The sequence below is a fragment of the Oncorhynchus gorbuscha genome, linkage group LG15, assembly GCF_021184085.1.
Source record: "Oncorhynchus gorbuscha isolate QuinsamMale2020 ecotype Even-year linkage group LG15, OgorEven_v1.0, whole genome shotgun sequence".
In the NCBI taxonomy this organism is placed as follows: Eukaryota; Metazoa; Chordata; class Actinopteri; order Salmoniformes; family Salmonidae; genus Oncorhynchus; species Oncorhynchus gorbuscha.
The window spans coordinates 37,212,116-37,235,654 of record NC_060187.1 but is presented as its reverse complement, the minus strand read 5'-3'; the positions used below and the strand labels follow the sequence as shown (position 1 = coordinate 37,235,654).

General features: G+C 43.6%; 1 protein-coding gene across 5 annotated transcripts; it reads left to right on the top strand.

Annotated features, from left to right (window-relative positions):
• The first annotated feature begins 895 nt into the window (after window positions 1-895).
• LOC123997551 (SHC-transforming protein 2-like) lies at window positions 896-22,731 on the top strand. 5 transcript variants are annotated; one of them, XM_046301913.1, is made up of 14 exons: window positions 896-1,085; window positions 4,925-5,179; window positions 9,851-9,921; window positions 17,655-17,715; window positions 17,795-17,914; window positions 18,065-18,118; window positions 18,318-18,369; window positions 18,592-18,718; window positions 19,387-19,564; window positions 19,958-20,048; window positions 20,203-20,373; window positions 20,555-20,862; window positions 21,091-21,279; window positions 21,471-22,731. In XM_046301913.1, the coding sequence occupies exons 2-13, from the start codon at window positions 5,036-5,038 to the stop codon at window positions 21,241-21,243; spliced, it is 1,530 nt and encodes a 509-aa protein (XP_046157869.1). In that variant the 5' UTR covers window positions 896-1,085; window positions 4,925-5,035; the 3' UTR covers window positions 21,244-21,279; window positions 21,471-22,731. The 5 variants fall into 5 exon arrangements, with proteins under 5 accessions (XP_046157869.1, XP_046157871.1, XP_046157870.1 ...); XM_046301915.1 differs by lacking the exon at window positions 896-1,085 and adding an exon at window positions 1,658-1,674; XM_046301914.1 differs by lacking the exon at window positions 896-1,085 and adding an exon at window positions 3,381-3,681.
• The last annotated feature ends 808 nt before the right edge of the window (window positions 22,732-23,539 follow it).

The following is a 23,539-nucleotide window of genomic DNA, read 5'->3' as shown; positions in this document are numbered from 1 at the left end:
GCTAGCCATCAGTGTTTATTTTGAGTTGCTAAATAACACTTCAATGTCAAAGGAACCACATTTGTTCCTGTGACCTTTGAGGGTTAGAGTGCTGTATAAACAAATACTGTCATTTTACTTCTGTGCTTTTATAATCTATTTGAAATTCATCGCCTATACAATAATAATAATTGTAGATAGTATACATAAACATACAAAGACATTATCTTCTTTATAACTGCAATGTAACAACTGGTTTAAACCTGGGCTGTTTTAAAAGTGGCGGATTCGTGACTTTGGAAACCCAGCTGTTTCCACAGGCCCCATGTATGATAGTTTCCCTTGTGAATTAGTTACATAGAAACAGCCTGAGTTCTCAGAGAGTGTGTTTGCACGTTGTTATCACATCTCTGGGCTCTGTAATGGTTGCTAATGAGACATAGTGCATGCACAGCCTGCCTTATTCCACTGCTGATTGCAGTGTTACAGCACGCTGAAAACCAGGTGAATATTAGCTCCTTGTATTGCAGTGCAAACAAATTAGTTGCATTTCCAAACACACTGTAAGTGTTACAGATACAGATGCATTCGATTTGATCAGAAAAGTTGTTCATCGTGTCTGCAGTGTGTATTAAACGTCTGCATTCACTTCTTTTGTTTTTAGATGTGTTATAAAGAAGCCTGTCTGGTCTGAAATGCTGCTTACTTTTTTGATAGATGTATATTAATCTGATGATATATCGTGGAGTCTGTTTTCACTCTCCTCCCACTTATCATGGAAGTGGTAGACCTAGTTAGTAGTATGGTCTAATGCTTCTCTTCCAGTTAGTCATCAGTCACATCCTACATATTGATGACAATTATCTTATGCCACAAACAACCAAGTGATGTAATTGGTTGTCGAGGAGTAGGCATGTGTGTATGTGTTTTTGTGTGGAACTTGTGTTAACTGTGGCTTGTTGCCATTGCGAGTTTGTTCATTCAGACTATGACTTGTAGAAGGGTCTTATGCTCATCAAGCCGTTATGCTCTCTCACATACTCTGAACTTCCTTTATTGGTTTTGGGTTTTAGATTTCTGGGTTATTGTTCAAGTCTGAGATATAGGTGAGTCTATTTCTGCCTCTCATAATTCCTGTGTTTACTGCATGTACAGTGTATTGTATTTCTTTGCTATTTTATCTCTGAGCGTACACACTCTTTAAATCTAGTGCGTTTAATTTTTGCCTTGCACAATCAATTTTATAGTGCGCTAAGCCTTTTCAACTTCCACCTCCGCAAACGTTGGCCTTTGCAAATGAACCAAGACTTTTTTTTGACATTTGTATGTGACCTTTTTGAATTGTAATCAAATGTTCCCAGTGTTGCTTTTTCAAATAGTGACATATTTGAATGATTTTGAACCATGTCTCCATGTCATGTGCAGTAACAAGACAATGCCCTCTGAGGAACTACTGCGGACTAAGATGATATATTGTGGGGCAAAACAAGATGTTTGTCTTTCATGTCAAAGTCTGGGTTGTTGGAGGAAGTTACCAGGTTGTTTTGATGGCTTTATCCAATTTAAGCTCAAATTAACCTTTTTTTTTTTTTACAGCGTATTACTGTATAAGCAGCTAGCCCTGGAGTTCTGCTCTGCCTGGGATGAGTGGGTGGCATGTTTTAGTTGGTTGATTTCCCTCTACTTAGATAACAGGTGATTCAGTTAATTATTTGGTCATCCATGTTAACATGCTCTCCTAAATAAAGGTTTAAAAAAAACGTTTTTTATTTAAAATATCACATGATTGGCTACAAAGCCTATCCTTAAAGCGTTAGTTGTTGTTTGTGTACTGTAATGTAGGTCACTGTGGAATAATTGCATGAATACATATCTAACTCGGGCCCTGCACAGTGTGCTGTGAGTATGTTGGCCATTCTAAGTATTATTGAAAAAGCCTGTTAATTCAAAATGTACAAAGTTTATATTAGGCCCGCTGGCTTTCTAATCTACAGCACCTTCAGAAAGTATTCACACCCCTTGCATTTTTCCACATTTTGTTGTACTACAGCCTGAATTTAAATGTGCATGAATGTAGTTTTTTTTGTTACTGGCCAACACACGTCAGGGTAGCCTAGTGTTTAGAGCGGTGGACTAGCAACCGGAAGGTTGCAAGTTCAAACCCCCGAGCTGACAAGGTACAAATCTGTCGTTCTGCCCCTGAACAGGCAGTTAACCCACTGTTCCCAGGCCGTCATTGAAAATAAGAATGTGTTCTTAACTGACTTGCCTGGTTAAATAAAGGTTAAATTAAATTAAAAATATAGAACGCCAGCAAAGAAAAGCTTTTCATACTACTTTTGTATTATAATTGGATTTTAAGGCTCGTGTGAATGTCCTGCTTAATATAATGTTTGTGTCATCATTGCAAATCAACTGCATTATACTTACAAAACAATTCAACTTCAACCAGTAAAATGTCTCTTTGGCAATGAGTGTTAGCATTTTAGCTAACAACCGCTGCATCCAAAAGAGGTGTTTTGCAAAGAACACAACCAAATATAATCTTAGCGACTATTCAAGCAAGAATCAAAACATCATTGTAAGCATATTATGAGAACCCCCAAAAAGTCATTTTGTTTAGAGGTAATACTTGAATGGGCACGGATGGCGATAGCTTTCTCACTGCCGCCGAAAGTCGCGCGCATCTGTGCTTGACGTCAGTGTGTCGTGTACTGGGAAAGGGTCTATATAGTCAATCTGAATATGAATTGTTTTCATATTCTATAGCAAAAATGTATTGATTCATTCATTACAATTTTACATATGCTAGTTAGAAAATAAGTTAATTTCAGCTACTTTATTATTGACAGGTGTACATTCATTATTGCTTTTTCCTTATTGACTTCGGTGCTGTGCCAAACAATTTGCTAAATTATTATTCCTTTAGTGTCACGTTCGTCATAAGGACCGGACCAAGGCGCAGCGTGGTATGCGTACATTCTCTTTTTAATGAATGAACAAAAACAACAAATGAAATGTGAAGCTATACAAACTAGTGCTGACAGGCAACTAAATATAGACATGATCCCACAACACAAATGAGGAAAATGGCTACCTAAATATGATCCCCAATCAGAGACAATGATAAACAGCTGTCTCTGATTGGGAACCATATCTGGCCAACATAGACATACAAAAACCCCTAGACATACAAAACCCCCTAGACATACAAAAACCTAGACAACAAAAACTAGAGTGCCCACCCTGGTTACAACCTGACCTAACCAAAATATATAGAAAAACAGAGATATCTAAGGTCAGGGCGTGACAATTAGTAGTTATGGATTAAGTGCAAACCTTTGTATTCTATATACCGTAGGGAGATGGGTGGTGAACACACTACACACAGAACACACACCAACCACACAGCAGAGGAGAGTACTTCCTGTTATTTGTTGCCTGTGACAGAGGATGCAGTTTGGATGCGATACTGGGGACATTGACGTCAACACCAAAGGGAAATTGGGTTTTCTAACGTCACAGCACCCCATATTGCACAATACTAATGACTGAGTTTCCCTTGAGGTTTGACTCTCTCACATTCGAAACAGGAAAAGATTGTCAAAGGGTTCATGTTCCTCAGTCAAGTCCCGGCTCTCAGTCATCATCATCTCATTATGAAATCAGCAGTGTAGCGAGCAGAAAGATAGGACATTTCAGGTATAGTGGGGCTTTTCTCAAATGTCTTACATCTCTAAAACCATTGATAATTCATCGCATTTTGTCACAGCTGCTTTGTCTTAATATACTGGCAGCACAATTAAGTCCCATAAATGTGAAATATTGATGTTAATGTATAGTAGCTAAACGTATGATGTGTATTGACTCTCTTCACTAAATTATTCATTGATGGTCTTTGTTGAAAATGGCCGCAGGCATGCATGCTTTGCTTTTGCAGCAATTGCCTACGGTATGTCTTATGGTGGGAAGCTCTGTCTTTCTGTCATTGCCACATGCAGGGACAATATAATGTGTAAATGGTGTCTGTGCTTTGCATGTAGATGCTGACTGTGTGAACGAATGCACGTGCGTGCGTGTGTGTGTAAGCTAGGAGGGAGACTCAGGCAGATGTGTGATGGCTAATGCTGTCTGAGAGCAGCTGGGCAGGGCGAATAGACAAGCAATAACACAATGACATCACCAAGAGAGAGAGAGAGAGAGAGAGAGAGAGAGTGGGGGAGCATGTGAGCGAGCCAGAGAAAGGGAGAAGGCTGGAGCAGGCCAGCTCAGATGCAGAGAGGCTAGAGATTGAAATGAGCCTGTGTGAGTGGGAGAGGACCATACAGCACTCACTCAACAGGGGATACAGCTATTTCCGGAAGATTTAGCAGATTTTGTCCCGCTCTTCCATTGCACCTCTCCCCCTCCCCCTTTCCCCTTCCCCTCATCCTCTGTCAGCCCCTCTCAGCCTCTGCTTCAGGCTGCTCCTCCGGGCATGCTACTTAAGCCAAAGTATGGCCGCTTTCGCAACGACTCTGTGACCTCCTCCGACGACCTGATGCAGAGCTTAGCTATGAGCGGCAAAGTGGTGGCCACCCCGGTGGTCCTCTCCTCCGTCCCCAGCCTGCCGCTGCCCCCCCTGCCTCCTCTGGAGTCCATCCCCCGGTCCTCCTCCGCAGCCCCTGCTCTGGCCGACTCCCCCTGCCTGGAGGGGGAGCAGGACGCCACCACCACTTTTTGCATGCTCATCCCCAGGATGCCTCAGTGGAAGTTCTCTAACTCGCTGCTCAGCAGGAGCCCCTCCAACTCCAGCTCCAGCAAGGACTCGGGCAAGGCTGCAGCCCCCTCATCGCAGGGCTTGCACAGCCCCAGTGGAACTTCTGCCCCCAACGGTCCCATGGCCAGTCTGGCTTCTGTTTTGAACTCCTGTGACCCTGTGTGTGTCAACCCCTGTTCCCTACAGGCCATCAGCAGGCACAGATCTGCAGCGGGCTCAGCCAGTCCAGGCGGCCACAGCGCAGGCGCTGCAGAGTGCACAGGGAGCCCCGGGGGCCACAGCGGATCCAGGACGGGGATGAACCGGAGGACAAGGGTGGAGGGCATGTGGCTGGGAGGGGAGGACTTCAACCAGAAGGGCAGCTTCATCCACAAGCCCTCCCAGGGCTGGCTGCACCCAGACAAGAAGATCACAGGCCCCGGGGCTTCCTACATAGTCAGGGTGAGTAACCATACATGCAGCCCCTCTACAGCTTTGTGCATTACCCAAATGTTGTTATAGTTCAGCATACCTTTGAGCATTTCTGCATTGCATTTTTTAAGGGTCATCTTCCTTGCAGTTAAATACTGTATCTATCAGCGATAATTTTACAGCTTGTTGATGGTTTCCACCTAGAGTTCATGTAATGTCAAATAGCGAATCATTTAAATCCCCTCAGTAAAGCTTTAATAAGACAAAACTGTCAGAAGATATCCTGTTTGCAGTTAACATTTGGGACGTCTCATTCCTTAGAAATAATATCAACGTTAAGATGATTCACCACCCTAAAGGTGTCTCTTGGCTACAATTGGACATGCAAATGTCAGGTAGTGTGTTATGCACCCAATGGGTCGAGGTTGAGGAGGAATACATGATTTCATCCAGATAGATGGCTCTCTCTGCTTTGTTTGCTGTGGTGTAGTGGGAAGACTGTCAGCCTACACCCTACAGGCTTCAGGGTGGGTAAGAGGGGAGGAAATAAACAGAACAACACATATTGCATGTGGTGAATGAGAGACGTGTGTGTGTGTGTGTGTGTGTGTGTGTGTGTGTGTGTGTGTGTGTGTGTGTGTGTGTGTGTGTGTGTGTGTGTGTGTGTGTGTGTGTGTGTGTGTGTGTGTGTGTGTGTGTGTGTGTGTGTGTGTGTGTGTGTGTGTGTGTGTGTGTGTGCAAGTGTGCTAGTGTGCTAGTGTGTGAGTGAGTGGCATGTTTCTTGATCATAGTTTGATTGTTTCCACCTAAGTTAAATATTGGATGGCATATCATTTTGGACAGACATGCATACAATACATACAGTCTTAATCAGTAACAATGGTAACGATCTTTTTACAAATCCTGATGGTAGTGGATACGTTAGGTGTTATCACACATTTGGTCAAACTACACTTACCCCTCAAAGCCTAGTTCCTCTCTAGGTTTCTTCTTAGGTTCCGGCCATTCTAGGGAGTTTTTCCTAGCCACCGTGCTTCTACACCTGCATTGCTTGCTGTTTGGGGTTTTAGGCTGGGTTTCTGTACAGCACTTTGTGACATCAGCTGATGTAAGAAGGGCTTTATAAATACATTTAATTGAAATTTGACTTACAAATAGAAGTATATCTGAGAAATATAGAAAACAAATGATAATATTGTCCAATGAAATAGGTCATTTTAAAAACCATTGTGTCTTTTAGTGAGAAAGATGTCATTTCCTAGTCTAAGCCCGTGATTCTGGCTCACAATGGGTTACATCCGAGGCAGACTGTTTGACGTCAATGTCAATGATCTCCCCTCAGCAATCCCCTCTGCCCCTTCGCTCTTCCCATCCCCCCTCCTCTACTCCCCCCAGCCTCAACAAAACGACATGGCTCTTTATTAGCAGTCTAGGCCCAAGCACGCTTTCTAATTACATCACACAGGCACCATTCATTCCTATACTCCATTACATTTAATCACAGTCATTTGTATCACACGTGGTAGGGAAGAACTAGGGTGACATAGCAGGGTCAACGAGTCCATCTGCATTAACACTGAGGAGTAGTAGTAGCAGACAGCATAGAGAGAACACTCAGCCAGGGGCTTCCCTCAGCTCTAACCGTGCTTTCCTACAATTAACGCCTCTGACTGCCATGCCTAATATAGTCCACAGCTAAACATGCTACACTGAGAGGAAACACCAGAGAGCATTACAGGAAATATGTAATTATGGTTGTGCCCTGCACCAGTTTTTTCAGTTTGCTTAGCCTAATCCGTTATAATAATATTTAAATGGCCCCTGCAGCAAGACAGGCAGATAATATGTGTGTATATAAGGGACCTTGTGTCTTTTCATCCTCTCTATATAATGTGGTGTGCAGGGAGGAGCACCAGTGAATCTATTACTGTCTGTATGACAGCAGATTTATGCTGCTCTCTGCTTTTCTCTCTGCCATCATGACATACACTACATGGACAAAAGTGTGTGGATACCCCTTCAAATGAGTGGATTCCGTTATTTCAGCCACACCCATTGCTGACAGGTGTATAAAATCGAGCACACAGACATGCAATCTCCATAGAAAAACATTGGCAGTAGAATGGGCCGTGCTGAAGAGCTCAGTGACTTTCAACATGGCACCATCATAGGATTCCATATTTCCAACAAATCAGTCAGTCAAATTTCAGGACACTGCTAGAGCTGATCCGGTCAACTGTAAGTGCTGTTATTGTAACGTTTAGGAGCAGCAACTGCTCAAGCGTTGGCTGGAGTAGTATAAAGCTCACTGCCATTGGACTCTGGTGCAGTGGAAGCTTGTTCTCTGGAGTGATGGATCACACTTCACCATCTGGCAGGCCAAAGGACGAATCTGGGTTTAGTGGATGCCAAGAGAACGCCTGAATGCATAGTGCCAACTGTAACGTTTGGTGGAGGAGGAATAATAGTCTGGGGCTGTTTTTCATGGTTTCGGCTAGGCCCCTTAGTTCCAGTGAAGGGAAATCTTAATGATACAGCATACAATTACATTTTAGATGATTCTGTACCTCCAATTTTGTGGCAACAGTTTGGGGAAGGCCCTTTCCTGTTTCAGCATGACAATGCCCCCGTGCACAAAGCAAGGTCAATACAGAAATGGTTTGTCGAGATCAGTGTGGAAGAACATGACTGGCCTGCACAGAGCCCTTACCTCAACCCCATCGAACACCTTTGGGATGAATTGGAATGCCTACTGCCAGCCAGGCCTAATCGCCCAACATCAGTACCCAACCTCACTAATGCTCTTGTGGCTGAATGGAAGCAAGTCCCCACAGCAATGTCCCAACATTTAGTGGAAAGCCTTCCCAGATAAGTGGAGGCTGTTATAGCAGCAAAGGGGGTACCAACTCCATATTAATGCTCATGATTCTTTTTATTAAATGTCCGACGAGCAGGTGGCCATATACATACCATGTAGTGTGTTTCTTCTTTCCTGCACATTTCCACCCAGTCACTTCCTTTCTTCCACCGCGGCCAGCCAACCAGCCAGGCAAGTTTAACCAGCATTTGTGGTGTGGCAGCCCTGCATCTTCCACTTCAAGAGCCAAGCCACTGCAATGCAGACTTCCTGGCCTGGCAAACCGCAACGTGAGAAATAAAAAATAAAATTGCAACTTAGTTCAACTGACAGGTAGCGACAGTACAGTATACCTTTTCCACTGAGCAACATGAGCCCCTTGCCAGTCTCTCTCTGCTGGCCCCTGCTTCTATCTGGAGAGCAGAGCAGCAGCAGCAGAGATATTAGATAATAAACTTTAGCTGGAGTCTTGAACAGGATGTTCTCTGTTGCAGTGATAGTGGGGCCAGATTAGCCCCAGTAATATGATAGATATCCGTCGTTGATGTTCACATCCTTGAAGGCAAGGCAGTGGCCGAGATGGTGTATCTTTCAGAGAAGAAAGGCAAATTTTCGCCATTTCTCTGGAATGTTTCTAGGAAAAGCTGCATCACTGGTTCCAGGAAGGGAGTATTAGAGATTCTGCCGGGGGGCAGAAGGAAAGTTGAGAGCTCGATGGGACAGTGTATCGTGCGGAAGAGAGTGTGACAATGAAGGCATTGAGAGAGAGAAGGAGAGGGAAAGAGGGAGAAGAAGAAGACCGTCTGCCTGATGGAAGACTTCCCCAGTCTCCTAATCTGGTTAGGGTGCTCATTTAGCTCTCAGGCAGAGAAGTTAGCCTGATTATTTCTCTCCCTGTCTCTGGCAGCAGCCAGCCACAACAACAGATCCAGACAACAAACTAAGAAGACATTGATTGAGCTTGAGTCAAATGAGGATGCATGGACATGAATGATAGAGCGTTGAATAAGCTCCTACACCTTTGAAAGTAAACGGGACTACCGTACAGTAAACATACCCTATCTCAGTGGATGCTGGTGGGAGGAGCTATATGAGGACTCTGTTGTGGCCTATTTAAACATAATCTAATTTGGCCTATGCCTGTGATGTTTATATGACCTCGATACCGATATGGTTCAGTAACGTGGCACATTTCATGTCCAAGTATACTTAGCATACGTATCTTGTATAATTAGTATTTTTGGTGTAGTAGGAGTTGATGGAGTCCCCTCTCCCAGAGCACTTTGCCTGGTCCCCAGTGACACACACACACACACACACACACACACACACACACACACACACACACACACACACACACACACACACACACACACACACACACACACACACACACACACACACACACACACACACACACACACACACACACACACACACACACACACACACACACACACACACACACACACAGGGGTCTTTGCAGCTACAGTTCCCTGAATACACTGAGTTCTCAGTGTTGCTAATCTAGTCATGGAGACATTATTGCCACCTTAATCTGGCCATTACTCTGCCACTCACACTGCCTGCAAATAATTGGGCCTTTAGTACTATGGTTATAATGATTGTCATACATGCTATGTGTTAACCATTCTGGAAATACATGCTACACTGTGTGTCATACATGCTATTGCCGTAGTACCGTGTATCACTGAAAAAGGCTGTTATGACAGTTCCAGTCTCATGACCTAAAGTATTTGAATTGGATTGAGAAAAATTATCTATAGAATAATACATCTGGTTGGAAATCTATCATGTAATAAACTATGTTTCTATCTTTGCAGTACATGGGCTGCATTGAGGTGTTAAAGTCGATGCGATCGCTGGACTTCAACACTCGGACCCAGGTGACGAGGTAAGTGAGGATTGATTCTGCCCTGCTAGTGATGAGTCAGTAGAACCCGATCTGATTAGAAGGACAAGGTACACAGAAGAGTCACAGTGATACCAAATCAGGTAGAGATTCACAGGCACGCCAGCCCTGCTTTTCACTGTAATTACGAGCAAGGCCCAGAATATTGTGTATCTGGTAAACATAATTTTGACTAAGCCATTGATGCATGTAAATGGCACATGTGAGCCTTTGCTGTGTGTTTGTGTGACTGTGTGCACTCACATGTTTACATGTGTGTTTATTTGTGTACGTGGTGGTACGAAGGTGGCCAGGCGGGGCTCCAAGTCTGAGTTGGAGCAGTGCAAGCTTTCTTTCTAGTCTTTTTTGTATTTTTCTTGTTTTATTACATTTATTTGGACAGGGACAATGAACATAAAAAACATCTCCGAAGTGAGAAGTGATGCGTTGCACCAGATTAAATTTTACAGCTAATTTACATCTGAAGTCCCGGGCAGGTGAACATATAAACATGAAAATAGCTCCGTATGAGAGAGCAAATTGGGAAAAGGTGGTGGTTCGTTTGGGGACGCTGCAGTCCCCCCTGGTGGAGGTTCTTGTGACCACGGTTATTATAGTTTTGTGGTTTTTATATTTGTTTTTATTTCTATTCTGGGTTTTATCAGATCTACTTTACTAGTTGTTTAAGTTGTATATATTACGTTTTTATATTATTTTGTTTCAGTTTTTTGTTTTAGTGTTGGGGACAGAAAGTATCCTGTGTGGGAGGCTAGGAGCCATTTACGTGTGGTATATACAGTACCAGTCAAACGTTTGGACACACCTACTCATTCAAGGGTTTTTCTTTATTTGTACTATTTTCTACATTGTATAATAATAGGGAAGACATCAAAACTATGAAATAACACATATGAAATCATGTAGTAAGCAAAAAAGTGTTAAACAAATAAAAATATAGTTTGTCATTTAGATTCTTCAAAGTAGCCACCCTTTGCCTTGATGACAGCTTTGCACACTCTTGTTTATTTTATTTTTTATGTGGGAGGGATGTTACTTCTTGCCACTGTCGGGCAGAAATGCATAAGGTGAAGGGTCAAATCATAGGATAGGTTAGGTTTAAAGGTAGACTTACAGAAGCGAAAAGACGTGGATGTGGGAAGTAAACAGTAGTAGTGAGTCAATTTCCACAACAACCAAGAGCATTGAAGCGCAAGGCTAAACTTCTCAGCTGTTTTGGTCCGGTAACTACCACGTTGTAGCAGGGTGAGGAATCCGTGCACATGCGCAGATAGTCTGTTTGACTGTGTGAGAGCAAAGTTTTGCATGGTGCTCATCTCAATGGGCGTGTTCGACTAGATCACTTTTGTCAAGTAGCCTTTCATTCTGGAGATAAAAACTGTCCGACTGGCTCCTACATGTAGACTGCATGAACTTTACAAAAATCATGTGATCAAAGGTCATTAACATTCTACTATTAGGTTATATTATTATTATATATGATTGTATTATTATTTTTTGCTTTTTTTACCCCCATTTCCGTGGTATCCAATTGTTACTATCTTGTCACATTGCTACATCTCCTGTACCGGAGAAACGAAGGTCGAAAGCCATGCGTCCTCCAAAACACAACCCAACCAAGCCGCACTGCTTCTTAACACAGCGTGCATCCAACCCGGAAGCCAGCAGTACCAATGAGTCACTAGTGCGCAATGAGACAAGGATATCCCTACCGGCCAAACCTTCCCTAACCCAGATGAAGCTAAGCCAACTGTGCGTTGCCCCATGGACCGCCCGGTCACGGCCCGGCTGCGACAGAGCCTGGGCTCGAACCCAGAGTCTCTGGTGGCACAGCTAGCAAGCCGCACTGCTTCTTAACACAGCACGCATCCAACCCGGAAGCCAGCCGTACCAATGTGTCAGAGGAAACACTGTGCACCTGGCGACGTGGGTTAGCGCGCACTGCGCCCGGCCCGCCACATGAGTCACTAGTGCGCAATGAGACAACTCGCAATGCAGTGCCTTAGACCACTGCGCTACCCAGGAGGCCCTCATCATCATCATATTATATTATGATTTCAGTTTGTGAGTGTGTGATTTGAGGGTTAGAAATGACCTGTACTCTCTCGTTGGCTCGCCCTCGCTTCAAACTCGTTGCCAAACCCACTGGCTCCAGGTCATCTACAAGTCTCTGCTAGGTAAAGCACTGCCTTATGTCACTGGTCACCATAGCAGCACCCACCCGTAGCACACTCTCCAGTAGGTATATCTCACTGGTCACCCCCAAAGCCAATTCCTCTTTTGGCTGCCGTTCCTTCCAGTTCTCTGCTGCCAATGACTGGAACGAACTGCAAAAATCACTGAAGCTGGAGACTCATATCTCCCTCACTAGTGTTGATAAAAGGATATGTAGAAGGGTGAGCCGGTTAAGGATCGATTCAGACAAGGTGGTAGATTGTACGACAAGCGACAGGTTTATTCAGAGTGAGAATATCTGGTACACGTATATACGGCCCTTCCATTCGCTCGCACAGAACAGCAGGAAAAGAGAGAGAGTGAACCGTTACAATACAATTTATACAAAACAGAAAGTGGGTAGATTCTGGAAGTTCGATTCTTCGGATTGGTTCACACTTGAGGTAGTCTTCTTGTATTGGCTCAGCTGGGCCGTCCGTCACTCTAGAATCCCGCCGTCACACAATGTTCAGCTAAAGGGGGAAATTTGGTGTGTGTGCTGGATGGGGGTGTGTGTGCGTGAGTTATCCTGTAGGGGGCCCCACATCCTTTACTGTGAGAATATGTTGCTATGTGTTGTCTCAGTTATAACAATGCAATATCAGTATGCTGGTCACTTACATAAGAAATAGCACTTCCTAACACTAGCTTTAAGCACCAGCTGTCAGATCAGCTCACAGATCACTGCACTTGTACATAGCCCATCTGTAAATAGCCTATCCAACTACCTCATCCCCATACTGTATTTATTTATCCTGCTCCTTTGCACCCCAGCATCTCTACTTACACATTCATATATGCATATATATATATATTCTGCACATCTACCATTCCAGTGTTTAATTGCTATTTTGTAATTACTTCGCCACCATGGCCTATTTATTGCCTTACCTCCCTTATCCTACCTCATTTGTACATACTGTATATATACTTTTTCTACTGTATTATTGACTGTATGTTTGTTTGTTCCATGTGTAACTCTGTGTTGTTGTATGTGTCGAACTGCTTTGCTTTATCTTGGCCAAGTCGCAGTTGCAAATGAGAACTTGTTCTCAACTAGCCTAACTGGTTAAATAAAGGTTAAATAAAAAAATAATAAATTGTACTTTTTTTTTACTTCGCCATAATAAAGAACACATTTTATTAACAATGGCAACACTGCCATGTTGATCTGAGCCTTGCTGTTGGAAAACCACATGACATGCTGACCAGACCGCGCGTGCGTCTGTGTGCGCCATCACACGCATTTTGACGCAATCAGATGCGATCTCACGCACACCAGACGCAATCAGGACACGCAGCTTGAAATATAAAAATGAACTCTGAACCAACTATAATAATTTGGGGACAGGTCAAAAAGCATTAAACATTTATGCCAATTTAGCCAGCTAGCTTGCTGTTGCTAGCTAATTTGTCCTGGGACATAAACATTTGGTTGTTATTTTACCTTAAACGCACAAGGTTCTCTACTCCAACAATTAATCCACAGATAAAAAGGTAAACCAATTTAGTTTCTAGTAATCTCTCCTCCTTCAGGCTTCTTCTTCTTTGGACTTTATATGGCGGTTGGCAACCAACTTTAAGGTGCATTACCACAGCCGACTGGAGTGTGGACCTCAGTTAATCTTTCAAACATCTATGTGGGTATATGCTTCTAAAACCAATGAGGAGATGGGAGAGGCGGCACTTGCATGGGGACAAGCCTCACAATGATAACTAAATTATATTTTAGCACCTGGCTACGCAGACACTCGTTGACGTACACCAGCAGTGTGGGTGCAATGATTGAATAACATGTATGTATATATTTATTTTGCAACGCTCGTGCACACGACACCAGACGCGTAGTCAGCATGTAGTGTCCGATTTTTATCTGTCGCAGATGAACCATCCCTGACTTCTTTCCTCGACTGTCGTTTGCAGTTTGTTGCTTTCGCTTCACCATTCAAACGTGCCGGATATCTGCGGTGCAGCTCGTGGCAACGTCATCTCGCTGTCTACATTTAAATTAGAAAGTCAATGTCAATGTGACCCGTCAGATTCAGAAGTTTGAAAACTACATAAAAAACAACAACTTAAAAACACCATTATATTCCTGCCCCCAAAACACCTACAACTGAACATAATTTATGATGGTTTTATTTTATTTTCATTTAAGTTTTTATTTACTTGCTTGTGACCCTGCTATTTTGGTCTGAGCAGAGGTTATAAAAATACCCTCAGAGGTGGTGATAGTACATTGTGTGTAATCTTGAACACCAGACAGATCTTTCTCTCCTCCATGATCGATTGCCAGTAATCTGAGCCCCCCCCACACACACACACACACACGGTTTAAGTGCAGGCGGAGAGGCAGAAATGGAGAGATGTATTATTGATGATGTTCGCTAATGACTGTTGAGAGCTGATCTGCAGTGGTCCACGCGGACACTCCCCTGCCTGCCTGCCTGCCTGCCTGCTGGAATATGCCTGTAGGAGACAACAAGGAATAGGGTGAAGAGCAGAGATTGAACATTTATGTATTTATGACAGTGTTATGGCAAGATCTATGAAATAATGAATTTAACAATGCTCCATTTGAATAACTTAGTAGCATAATAAGAAGCTCAATATTGTCATTACTTTCAGAATGACATTTGTTTACATTATACGGTTATTGTAAAGGAAGAAGAGATTGGGGATGTCTCCATTTGACCGTGCATTCCGGATTACTTAATTTAATTACATTTAGTTGAGGTTTCCTGTTCCGCTTCTATTTGGTTTTTCCTGTTGTCTTTTCTGGAGTCACTTGTTATTGGCAGATTAAGAAAGAGCCTGACATTCCCCATGACACATCTTCAAAGACTGCCTGGAGAACACTGATTATCATTCCATCATGAGGTCCTCTTTGACAGGTGTCAAAGTGTGATGGTTTTGGGCCAATATGCTACAAACTCACATGAAAAAAGACAATATTATACTATGGTATAAATACTATAGTGTTCACTGTAGTGTTTTTTTCTCTCCTGTTAAGTCCACAAAAACACTACAGTGAATACTGCAGTATTCACTGTAGTAAACTGTAGTATGCACAGTTAACTATAGTATAAATAATGTAGTAAAATAACTCATATACTGAAGTAATTAATGTAGTGTTTTTGCAGATTCTAGTACACTAGTATTTACTGTATTGTTTTTCAGAATGTACTATACTATTGTATTTACTGTAGTGTTTTTGCGGACTGTAGTATACTGTAGTTATTTTGAAGACATTACTGTAGTATTTACTATTGTGTTTATCTTTGATTATCATAGAAGTGGGGGATTTTTCCTTCAGGAAACTTACTGGAGAAATACTAAAAGAGCACATTTTCCATAACCTGTAGGATTGGGGTCTAAACAGAGCTTCTGTGCTTTTCCATAACCTTTAGGACTGGGGTCTAAACAGAGCTTCTGTGCTTTTCCATAACCTTTAGGACTGGGGTCTAAACAGAGCTTCTGTGCTTTTCCATAACCTGTAGGATTGGGGTCTAAACAGAGCTTCTGTGCTTTTCCATAACCTTTAGGACTGGGGTCTAAACAGAGCTTCTGTGCTTTTCCATAACCTTTAGGACTGGGGTCTAAACAGAGCTTCTGTGCTTTTCCATAACCTTTAGGACTGGGGTCTAAACAGAGCTTCTGTGCTTTTCCATAACCTGTAGGATTGGGGTCTAAACAGAGCTTCTGTGCTTTTCCATAACCTTTAGGACTGGGGTCTAAACAGAGCTTCTGTGCTTTTCCATAACCTGTAGGACTGGGGTCAGAGCTTCTGTGCTTTTCCATAACCTATAGGACTGGGGTCTAAACAGAGCTTCTGTGCTTTTCCATAACCTGTAGGACTGGGGTCAGAGCTTCTGTGCTTTTCCATAACCTGTAGGACTGGGGTCTAAACAGAGCTTCTGTGCTTTTCCATAACCTGTAGGGAACACAATATATGTAGGTTTCTCACTTATGGCTGGCACAAATTGCAATATGGGTGAGGGGAATGGGCAGGGTATATATCAATTAAATGCTATAATATTTACTATAGTTGCAGATTAATGTTTTTGCAGACATTACTGTAGTATTTACTACAGTGTTTTTTTCTAATGATAATACTGTAGTGTTTACTATAAAATTCTACAGCATTCTATAGTAAGTACTACAAATGATCGAGGGATACTACAATGTGTAGTATAGTATTCTAGTATGTTTTTTCATGTGGGATGGGACATGGCCAGGAAAGATGCAATGTAACATGTACAGGAGAGATACTGCAAACGAACAAACACACATTAGTCCATTATCCATGTGTAAAGAACATCACACTGCTTGTTTAGCGAGTACCACTTCCTCCCGATTCGTCTCACATGAGGCTCGAACCCAGGACCTCTGCTTTGCTAGCACACATGACAGCCCTCCTGAAGCATCTTACTAGTCGCGCCACATGAAAAGCTAGATATTTGGTAGTGCAAGTGGGGACACTTCAGGCTGAAGAGTAAGTTTCACACATTGCATGCCGCCTGGGAGAATATTAGAGCGAGTTGAGTCTCTTTGAGAAGTCCTTTACTGGAGACGGCCGCTCCTGCTTTTTAAATATTTACGAGTCAATTGATAGGGGCCGGGTCCTTGACTCTGGCAGCCAGCCGCACCTGTCCCCTCTGTCCCCTGACAGACCCTGTGTTCCGGCTATCTCTGCCACCACACAAGGGGATATCATCAGACATCCATCACTCATAAGTCCCCAATGCTCTCCACGCTCCCAGCCTAATGACATATAATACACTGCAGTAGTACACCACACGCTTCTGATTGGAAACAAAATGGAGAGGAAAATGAATGCAAATCAAATAGAGCCTGATGAGCACATAAATCATCAGACCAAGACATTACGCTGTTACTTTCAATCATGCTGAGATACTTGTGTTCCTTACCCTAATAGAATTTACTGGAGAGAATTTGTTTATGTGAACTCAGCTAAATGTGATTATGATATTAAGTGTTCCTGTTAGCCGTGTGTAAACTGAGATTAGACGTCTGCTGTCCTGCTTTATTCTGAGGGCCTCTGTGTCCTTTGAACTGAGATGGATTGGTGACTCCTGACCTCTGACCATGACCTGAGGCAGAGGGAAGGGCCACTGACTTGCTCTTTTTATAGTTTATGCAACCACTTTACCTGCACGCTGTCTATAGGATGATGATGGAGTACAGTTAGACTTTTCAACATTTTCCCATTTAGCTGCTTGAAGCTGAATTCTAAATTGACCCCTGGCCTCTATCCTCTAGGCACTTTAGTTGATCTGAAAGGATTGGCTAGATGTATCCAATATGGCAAGATGCCCTTCTAGCCTATCAAAGGGCAAGATATAACTATTACCATGATGCTCTCAGATGTACTGTTTGTAAAGGGTATGGTTTAGGGGAGATTTGGGATTCATTATGGGGGCAACTGTCTGTGTGTCATTCTGACCCCTCCACCTCTCCTCTCCCCCTCTCCACCCACCCAGGGAGGCAATCAACAGACTGTGTGAAGCTGTGCCTGGGGGTAAAGGGGCCTGGAGGAGGAAGGTGAGTGAACGTATTTTGATGCAACACTAGTTCAATTGTGTGTGATGCTAAGCCCAGGCTCTGTGCTCCTGTCCTGTAGAACATTAACAAGGCCCTGCAGTCCGTCATGGGGAAGAGTAACCTTCGCTTCGCTGGTATGAGCATCGCTGTCAACATCTCTATAGAGGGTCTCAGCTTGCTCATCCCCACCACACGACAGGTTGGAGATCTCTTCAACTAACGCAACACAAACAATACATGTCAGTCTTTAGAAACCTGTTTTCCTAACAGGATAGCTGATTTGTAGATTATTTGATGTGATGAAGGACTGATATAAAAGCTGCACCTCCCTCTCTTCCTCTTTTAATAGGTGATAGCACACCATCCCATGCAGTCCATCTCCTTTGCCTCTGGGGGAGACACGGTGAGAGTTTGCAGCATAAGTGCACTTTGTGCTTTCCTTTCTCTGTCTGTTTGTTGACATGGGCCGCTTGGCAGACTGCATGTCTGACTTGGTTGCTTTTGACCGCTTTCCAATCCCTTGACTTCATGATCAATAAGCCCTCTAATGCAATTATATCCTAATTCATCAGAGTTTATTGAGGTTTTTCCCTCTGTTGCAGGACACGCCCGATTATGTTGCTTATGTGGCCAAAGATCCAGTCAATCAGAGAGGTATCTCCTTACACACTATTCCGTTTACTATTGTATTTCATAAACAGAAACAAAGCTATGCAGTTTCTTCCTGGCGTTAAACGCATGAGGATTTTCTGGCATTATGGTTTACTAATGCTTGTTTAACTTAAAGATATAGGTTTTTCTATTTTTTTCTTTAAAATATAAGTTGTTATCCTCACAGTGGCGTTGCGGAACTCATATCCTCCATGTTCTCTTCAGCATGCCATATCCTGGAGTGTTGTGACGGTTTAGCTCAGAATGTCATCAGCACCATCGGGCAGGCCTTTGAACTGCAGTTTAAACAGTACCTCCACAGCCCTCCCAAAGCCATCCCCACCGTGGAAAGGTGAGACAGGGCCACTGCAGTGAATCTGGGATGATAGAGGGAAGTGAACCAGCAACCATCAGGTTTCCAGACTAGCACACTACAAACTGTTCCAAAAGCCCAGACCATTGGCTGTTGTTCTAATGTGCTAACTTATCCGTAGTCAATAAACCAACACTCATCCATCGCACACCACTGGATCGACTGTTTGACAGTGTGTACAATGACACACACGCTTGAAATGAGCACCACAATCAACATATAACCACATGCACCATGGTCAGTGTGTACAAGCACTGCACTCAATATAGGGTTGTGTCTGGAAAGACAAAGACTTTACACACACATGCATTCAGTGTGTTCATTCTGTGTGGTTATCACGGAATTGGTACAGTGCAAGTATGGTGTACTACTTAAAGCGTTGACTTGCATTTTCCACAGACACACTCTCAACTCAAAATGAAACTCAATTTTTTTAGCTCAGTCTCTTGCTAGAAATGTGATATGCTGTGCTCAGATTTCAGTCCATCGAAATCAAAACTGTTATTTAAAGCAGTGTGTATCTCCTGCTACCAACAATAGAACCATTCAACTCTAGTGTTTACGTTATCGAATGCGGAGGGGGTATCTGATCCCTTGCCTTGTCATATTTGGGAATTAAATTACCTTTTCTTATCGTGTCACCTCAGGAACATCAGGACAGAAGACTCAGCGTGGGGAGATGACGAGGACTCGTTGGAGCACGACTACTACAACAGCATCCCTGGGAAGGTGCCTCCTTTTGGGGGAGTGGTGGACTCAAGGCTGAAACCTTGTACGGCCTTGCTGGGCCACATCCACAGCCAACCAGAGAGCAAGGCAGTGAAGGTGACTCCCCAGCCTCCACCCTCACCACCAAACCCTTTGATATAGTATTTCTGGACACATGACTAACGACCTTGCCTGGCTTTTCAACATAAAGTATCAGAGAAGAGAGAGAACTGTGAGCATACAGTAGCAGGGAACCCAATAACTGTCTTGTAGATGTGCCTGCTACATAATTACAAGAGATTGATATCACTCGAGATAGAAACCAGGCCTCTGGGTTAGCTAATTGGTGAGAGGAAAGTCTTGCTCATACCCTGCAGCCTATACAGAGGATTCAAACATAAGGTGTCTGTAGAAGTGGAACTATTTATTACCAGGTGGTCTGAAGAGTCATAAAGAAGTACATGTCTGCTATTAGTAATGCTAATGTGAGTTTTGGGCATCTGTTTTTAGATGGGTTCTCCGTCCAGGAGAGAGACAGCTTCCTGCCCTTCAGGTCAGCTGTGCTACGAGCTTCACTGGGATACTGAAAACGGCAGCTCAGGTGAGACACCATGTGGTCTGATATGGTACTGCACGTCACAATACTGCAAGTTACAGATATTACAATGTTTGTGGGTACTTCATTTTTTAAAGTAAGAATTATGCAGAGAGTATGTAAGTAGCAATGTATTAGTAAACTGAGTTGTGATTGACAGGTCTGACATCAGATGGTTACCAGCGGGCAGACGGCCAGACTCCGGGGAGCAGGGACTATGAGGAGCACCTATATGTGAACACCCAGAGTCTGGAGGGATTGGAGCAGGGAGCAGAGGGCCACAGGGGGGCCAGACAGCCAGACAGCCCCATGAAAGACATCTTTGACATGAGTGAGTCTCCTCAACAGCTATCCATCCACTAAACACAACCACTGACACAATAGAGATATTATTATTCAAGATGAAGGGAGTATCTGGGAAATAGGGTTGGCAGGTATGGATGATGTCATTCATGTTACAGGTTCCACGTGTGTGCCCTGCACGTGTTCTCACTTTTCCTGGTTCTCTGTAGGACCCTTTGAGGATGCTCTAAAGATGCACGAGGCTGGTGGTGTCAGTGGTAACGGTGGGGTGTGTGTTTTGAAGAACCAGTGGCCCAGCCCGCCCCGACGTCGTGCCCCTGTCGCCCCTACAGAGGAGCAGCTCCGGCGGGAGGCCTGGTACCACGGTCGTATGAGTCGCCGTGATGCTGAGAAACTGCTGGTCCGAGACGGGGACTTCCTGGTACGAGACAGTGCCACCAACCCAGGCCAGTATGTCCTGACAGGCATGCACTGTGGTCTGCCCAAACACCTGCTACTGGTGGACCCAGAGGGAGTGGTGAGTGATAATCACCTTCTGGCATTTAACAACAGTCACCTATTGACATGTGAAAATTCTACTTAAGTGGAAATTAGGATTTTCCCCATAGAGTATATATTTTATATGGAAATGGTGTCAGCCACTTAGCTATAGCCTATCATTAGCATTGTTGAGTGCAAAACAATGGTATCGGAAGCATTCTTGTTAGCATCCTTAAATATGTGGTGACCTACTAACATCTGTTAGCCTACTCCTCCTCGTCACTGTCAGGTACGCACCAAAGACATGCTGTTTGAGAGCATTAGTCACCTGATCAGCTACCACCTGAAGAACGAGCTGCCCATCGTGGCAGCCGAGAGCGAGCTGCACCTCAAACAGGTGGTCCGGAGGAAACAGTGACCCAGCCAGCCACAGAGGGGATGACTTTCTGGAATGGTAAGAGACGGCAATGACAGCCCAAAGGGATTGTGCTCAGCACTGCCTAGTTCTAGATTAAAATGACTGTCTTGTGATAACGTTTGTTTCAGTGTGGGCAGATTATTGATACATGATTTTAGTCTTGTTCTGGTCTTGTTCTCTAATATGTGTTTGAGTGATATCCTTTCAAATTGTGCCTGTTTCACCAGGAGTCAGAGGTGTGTCCATGTAAGCCCAAGGGAGGAAGATCTTCACTGCCATATCCATATCCCCAGAATCAGAGCTTTCACTGGGGTAGGAGGACACAGGCGACTCCCTTTTCCCAGGACACAGGAGCATTGCTACAGTACTTGGCTTCCTCCCACAGTGCCAACAACTGTCCACCATGTCCGCCTGAACTCTCAGCATGCAGTCATTAAGCTAACAAACACCTGGATGCCTCAGAAAGGGAGGTAACAGACCAGACAATCACAAGGATGGAATTCTAGGTCAGAGGTCACAGATGGTCCGAGGTCAGATGACATCATCACAGTGACAAACAGTAGTTGTTCCATAGGAAATGATTATTTTCGAGTGCATGATGATGTTGCAGCTCATACTGAATTTCAAACTGCTGTAGTCATGCACAGTCCCAGAATGATTTGGGTTCCCTGTGTCTTTCACTGAACAAATGTGAACATTCATTGACAAAAACATTGTAAATGATATGTAAGAAAATCCTGGCAGAAAAATATCACTCAATTGTTTCATCATGAAGTAGCAACTGCACCTTCATGAGATGTATTCATATGTAGTCTCAGGACCAAATTCTGCAGGCTTTAAATATCTGATGGCATATGCTTTAGAGATACAGTACTAACCAGACACAAACCTAAAAAATGTGTCTGTCCCTCTGTCTCCTCAATATCCACAAGACTACATAACACAAAATACATGGGCAGAACTCTGAATATCAATGTGATTGTTCAATTATAACCACATACTTGTCAAAGTGTTTGTATCGGACAGTTGGCTCGTCATTGAATACCTACCCGAGTCGTGTATTATCAAGCCTACTGTATGAAGAGAGCACTGGTCAGAGCCTGTACTCTCAGAAGGCAGACTACAGTACCACAAATGACTCAGTGTATATATAATGAACATCTCCTCAGTTCAGTGCCTTAATTGTCCATGTGTTTCATATCTTTCCTCTCAAATCGCTTGTACAGTGTCATACATTCTACATCTACCACCGAAGAAATACAGTAGTGTGGAATGTATGTATGCCCTGAGAGCAAATTACACATTTTCTTGCCATGCCAAACCATACTTTAATCAATGAATAGAGTGGACTGAAAGAAATCACCCATTTTTATTGTGAAACTTTCTATAAGCTGCTGATTAATGGGGGGATACTGTATACTGTAGCACCTCCCACAGTGTGTTCTGATTGGTTGTCCTATTATGTGCTTCCTGTTCTATTGTACGAGTCCTCCAATCAATAATCTTTGCAGGCATAGGCCCTAACTGATTTGATCAGGATTCTGTGTTAATGACAACATGTTTGATCAATCGATAGGGGATCCTTTGGTGTCTGCTGTATCTTTGTCTCAAAGAAGAAAGAGAGAGGACATTGCTTTCTGTGATGTTAGTATACTTTATGCAACTTTTCTAAAAGGACCCCTTCGCTTCCTCAGGGCTTTCTGGTATCTACTCTTCTTTAAACTAAATGCATTTTTGCAATAAAATATGTCAAAATTAAGGTTATTCAAATGTGCCTGATTTAGGGCAGAACTCAATTAGTCAACTGGTCGATGTTTGGTCGTTAGGCTGTTGGTCGACCAATAATGTTTTAGACGATCAAGGATCTCTGTACTTTGCTCCGTTCATCTTTCCCTCGATCCTGACTAGTCTTCCAGTCCCTGTCGCTGAAAAACATCCCCACAGCATGATGCTGCCACCACCATGCTTCACTGTAGGCATGGCCTTTCTCATGGTCTGAGAGTCCTTTATGTGCCTTTTGGCAAACTCCATGCAGACTGTCATGTGCCTTTCACTGAGGAGTGGCTTCCGTCTGGCCACTTTACCATAAAGGTCTGATTGGTAGAGTGCTGCAGAGATGGGAGAACCTACCAGAAGGACAACGATCTCCCCAGAGGAACTCTGGAGCTCTGTTAGAGTAACCATCGGGTTCTTGGTCACCTCCCTGACCAAGGCCCTTCTCCCCCGAAGGCTCAGTTTGGCCTGGCCTCTAGAAAGCGTCTTGGTGGTTCCAAACGTCTTCCATTGAAGAATGATG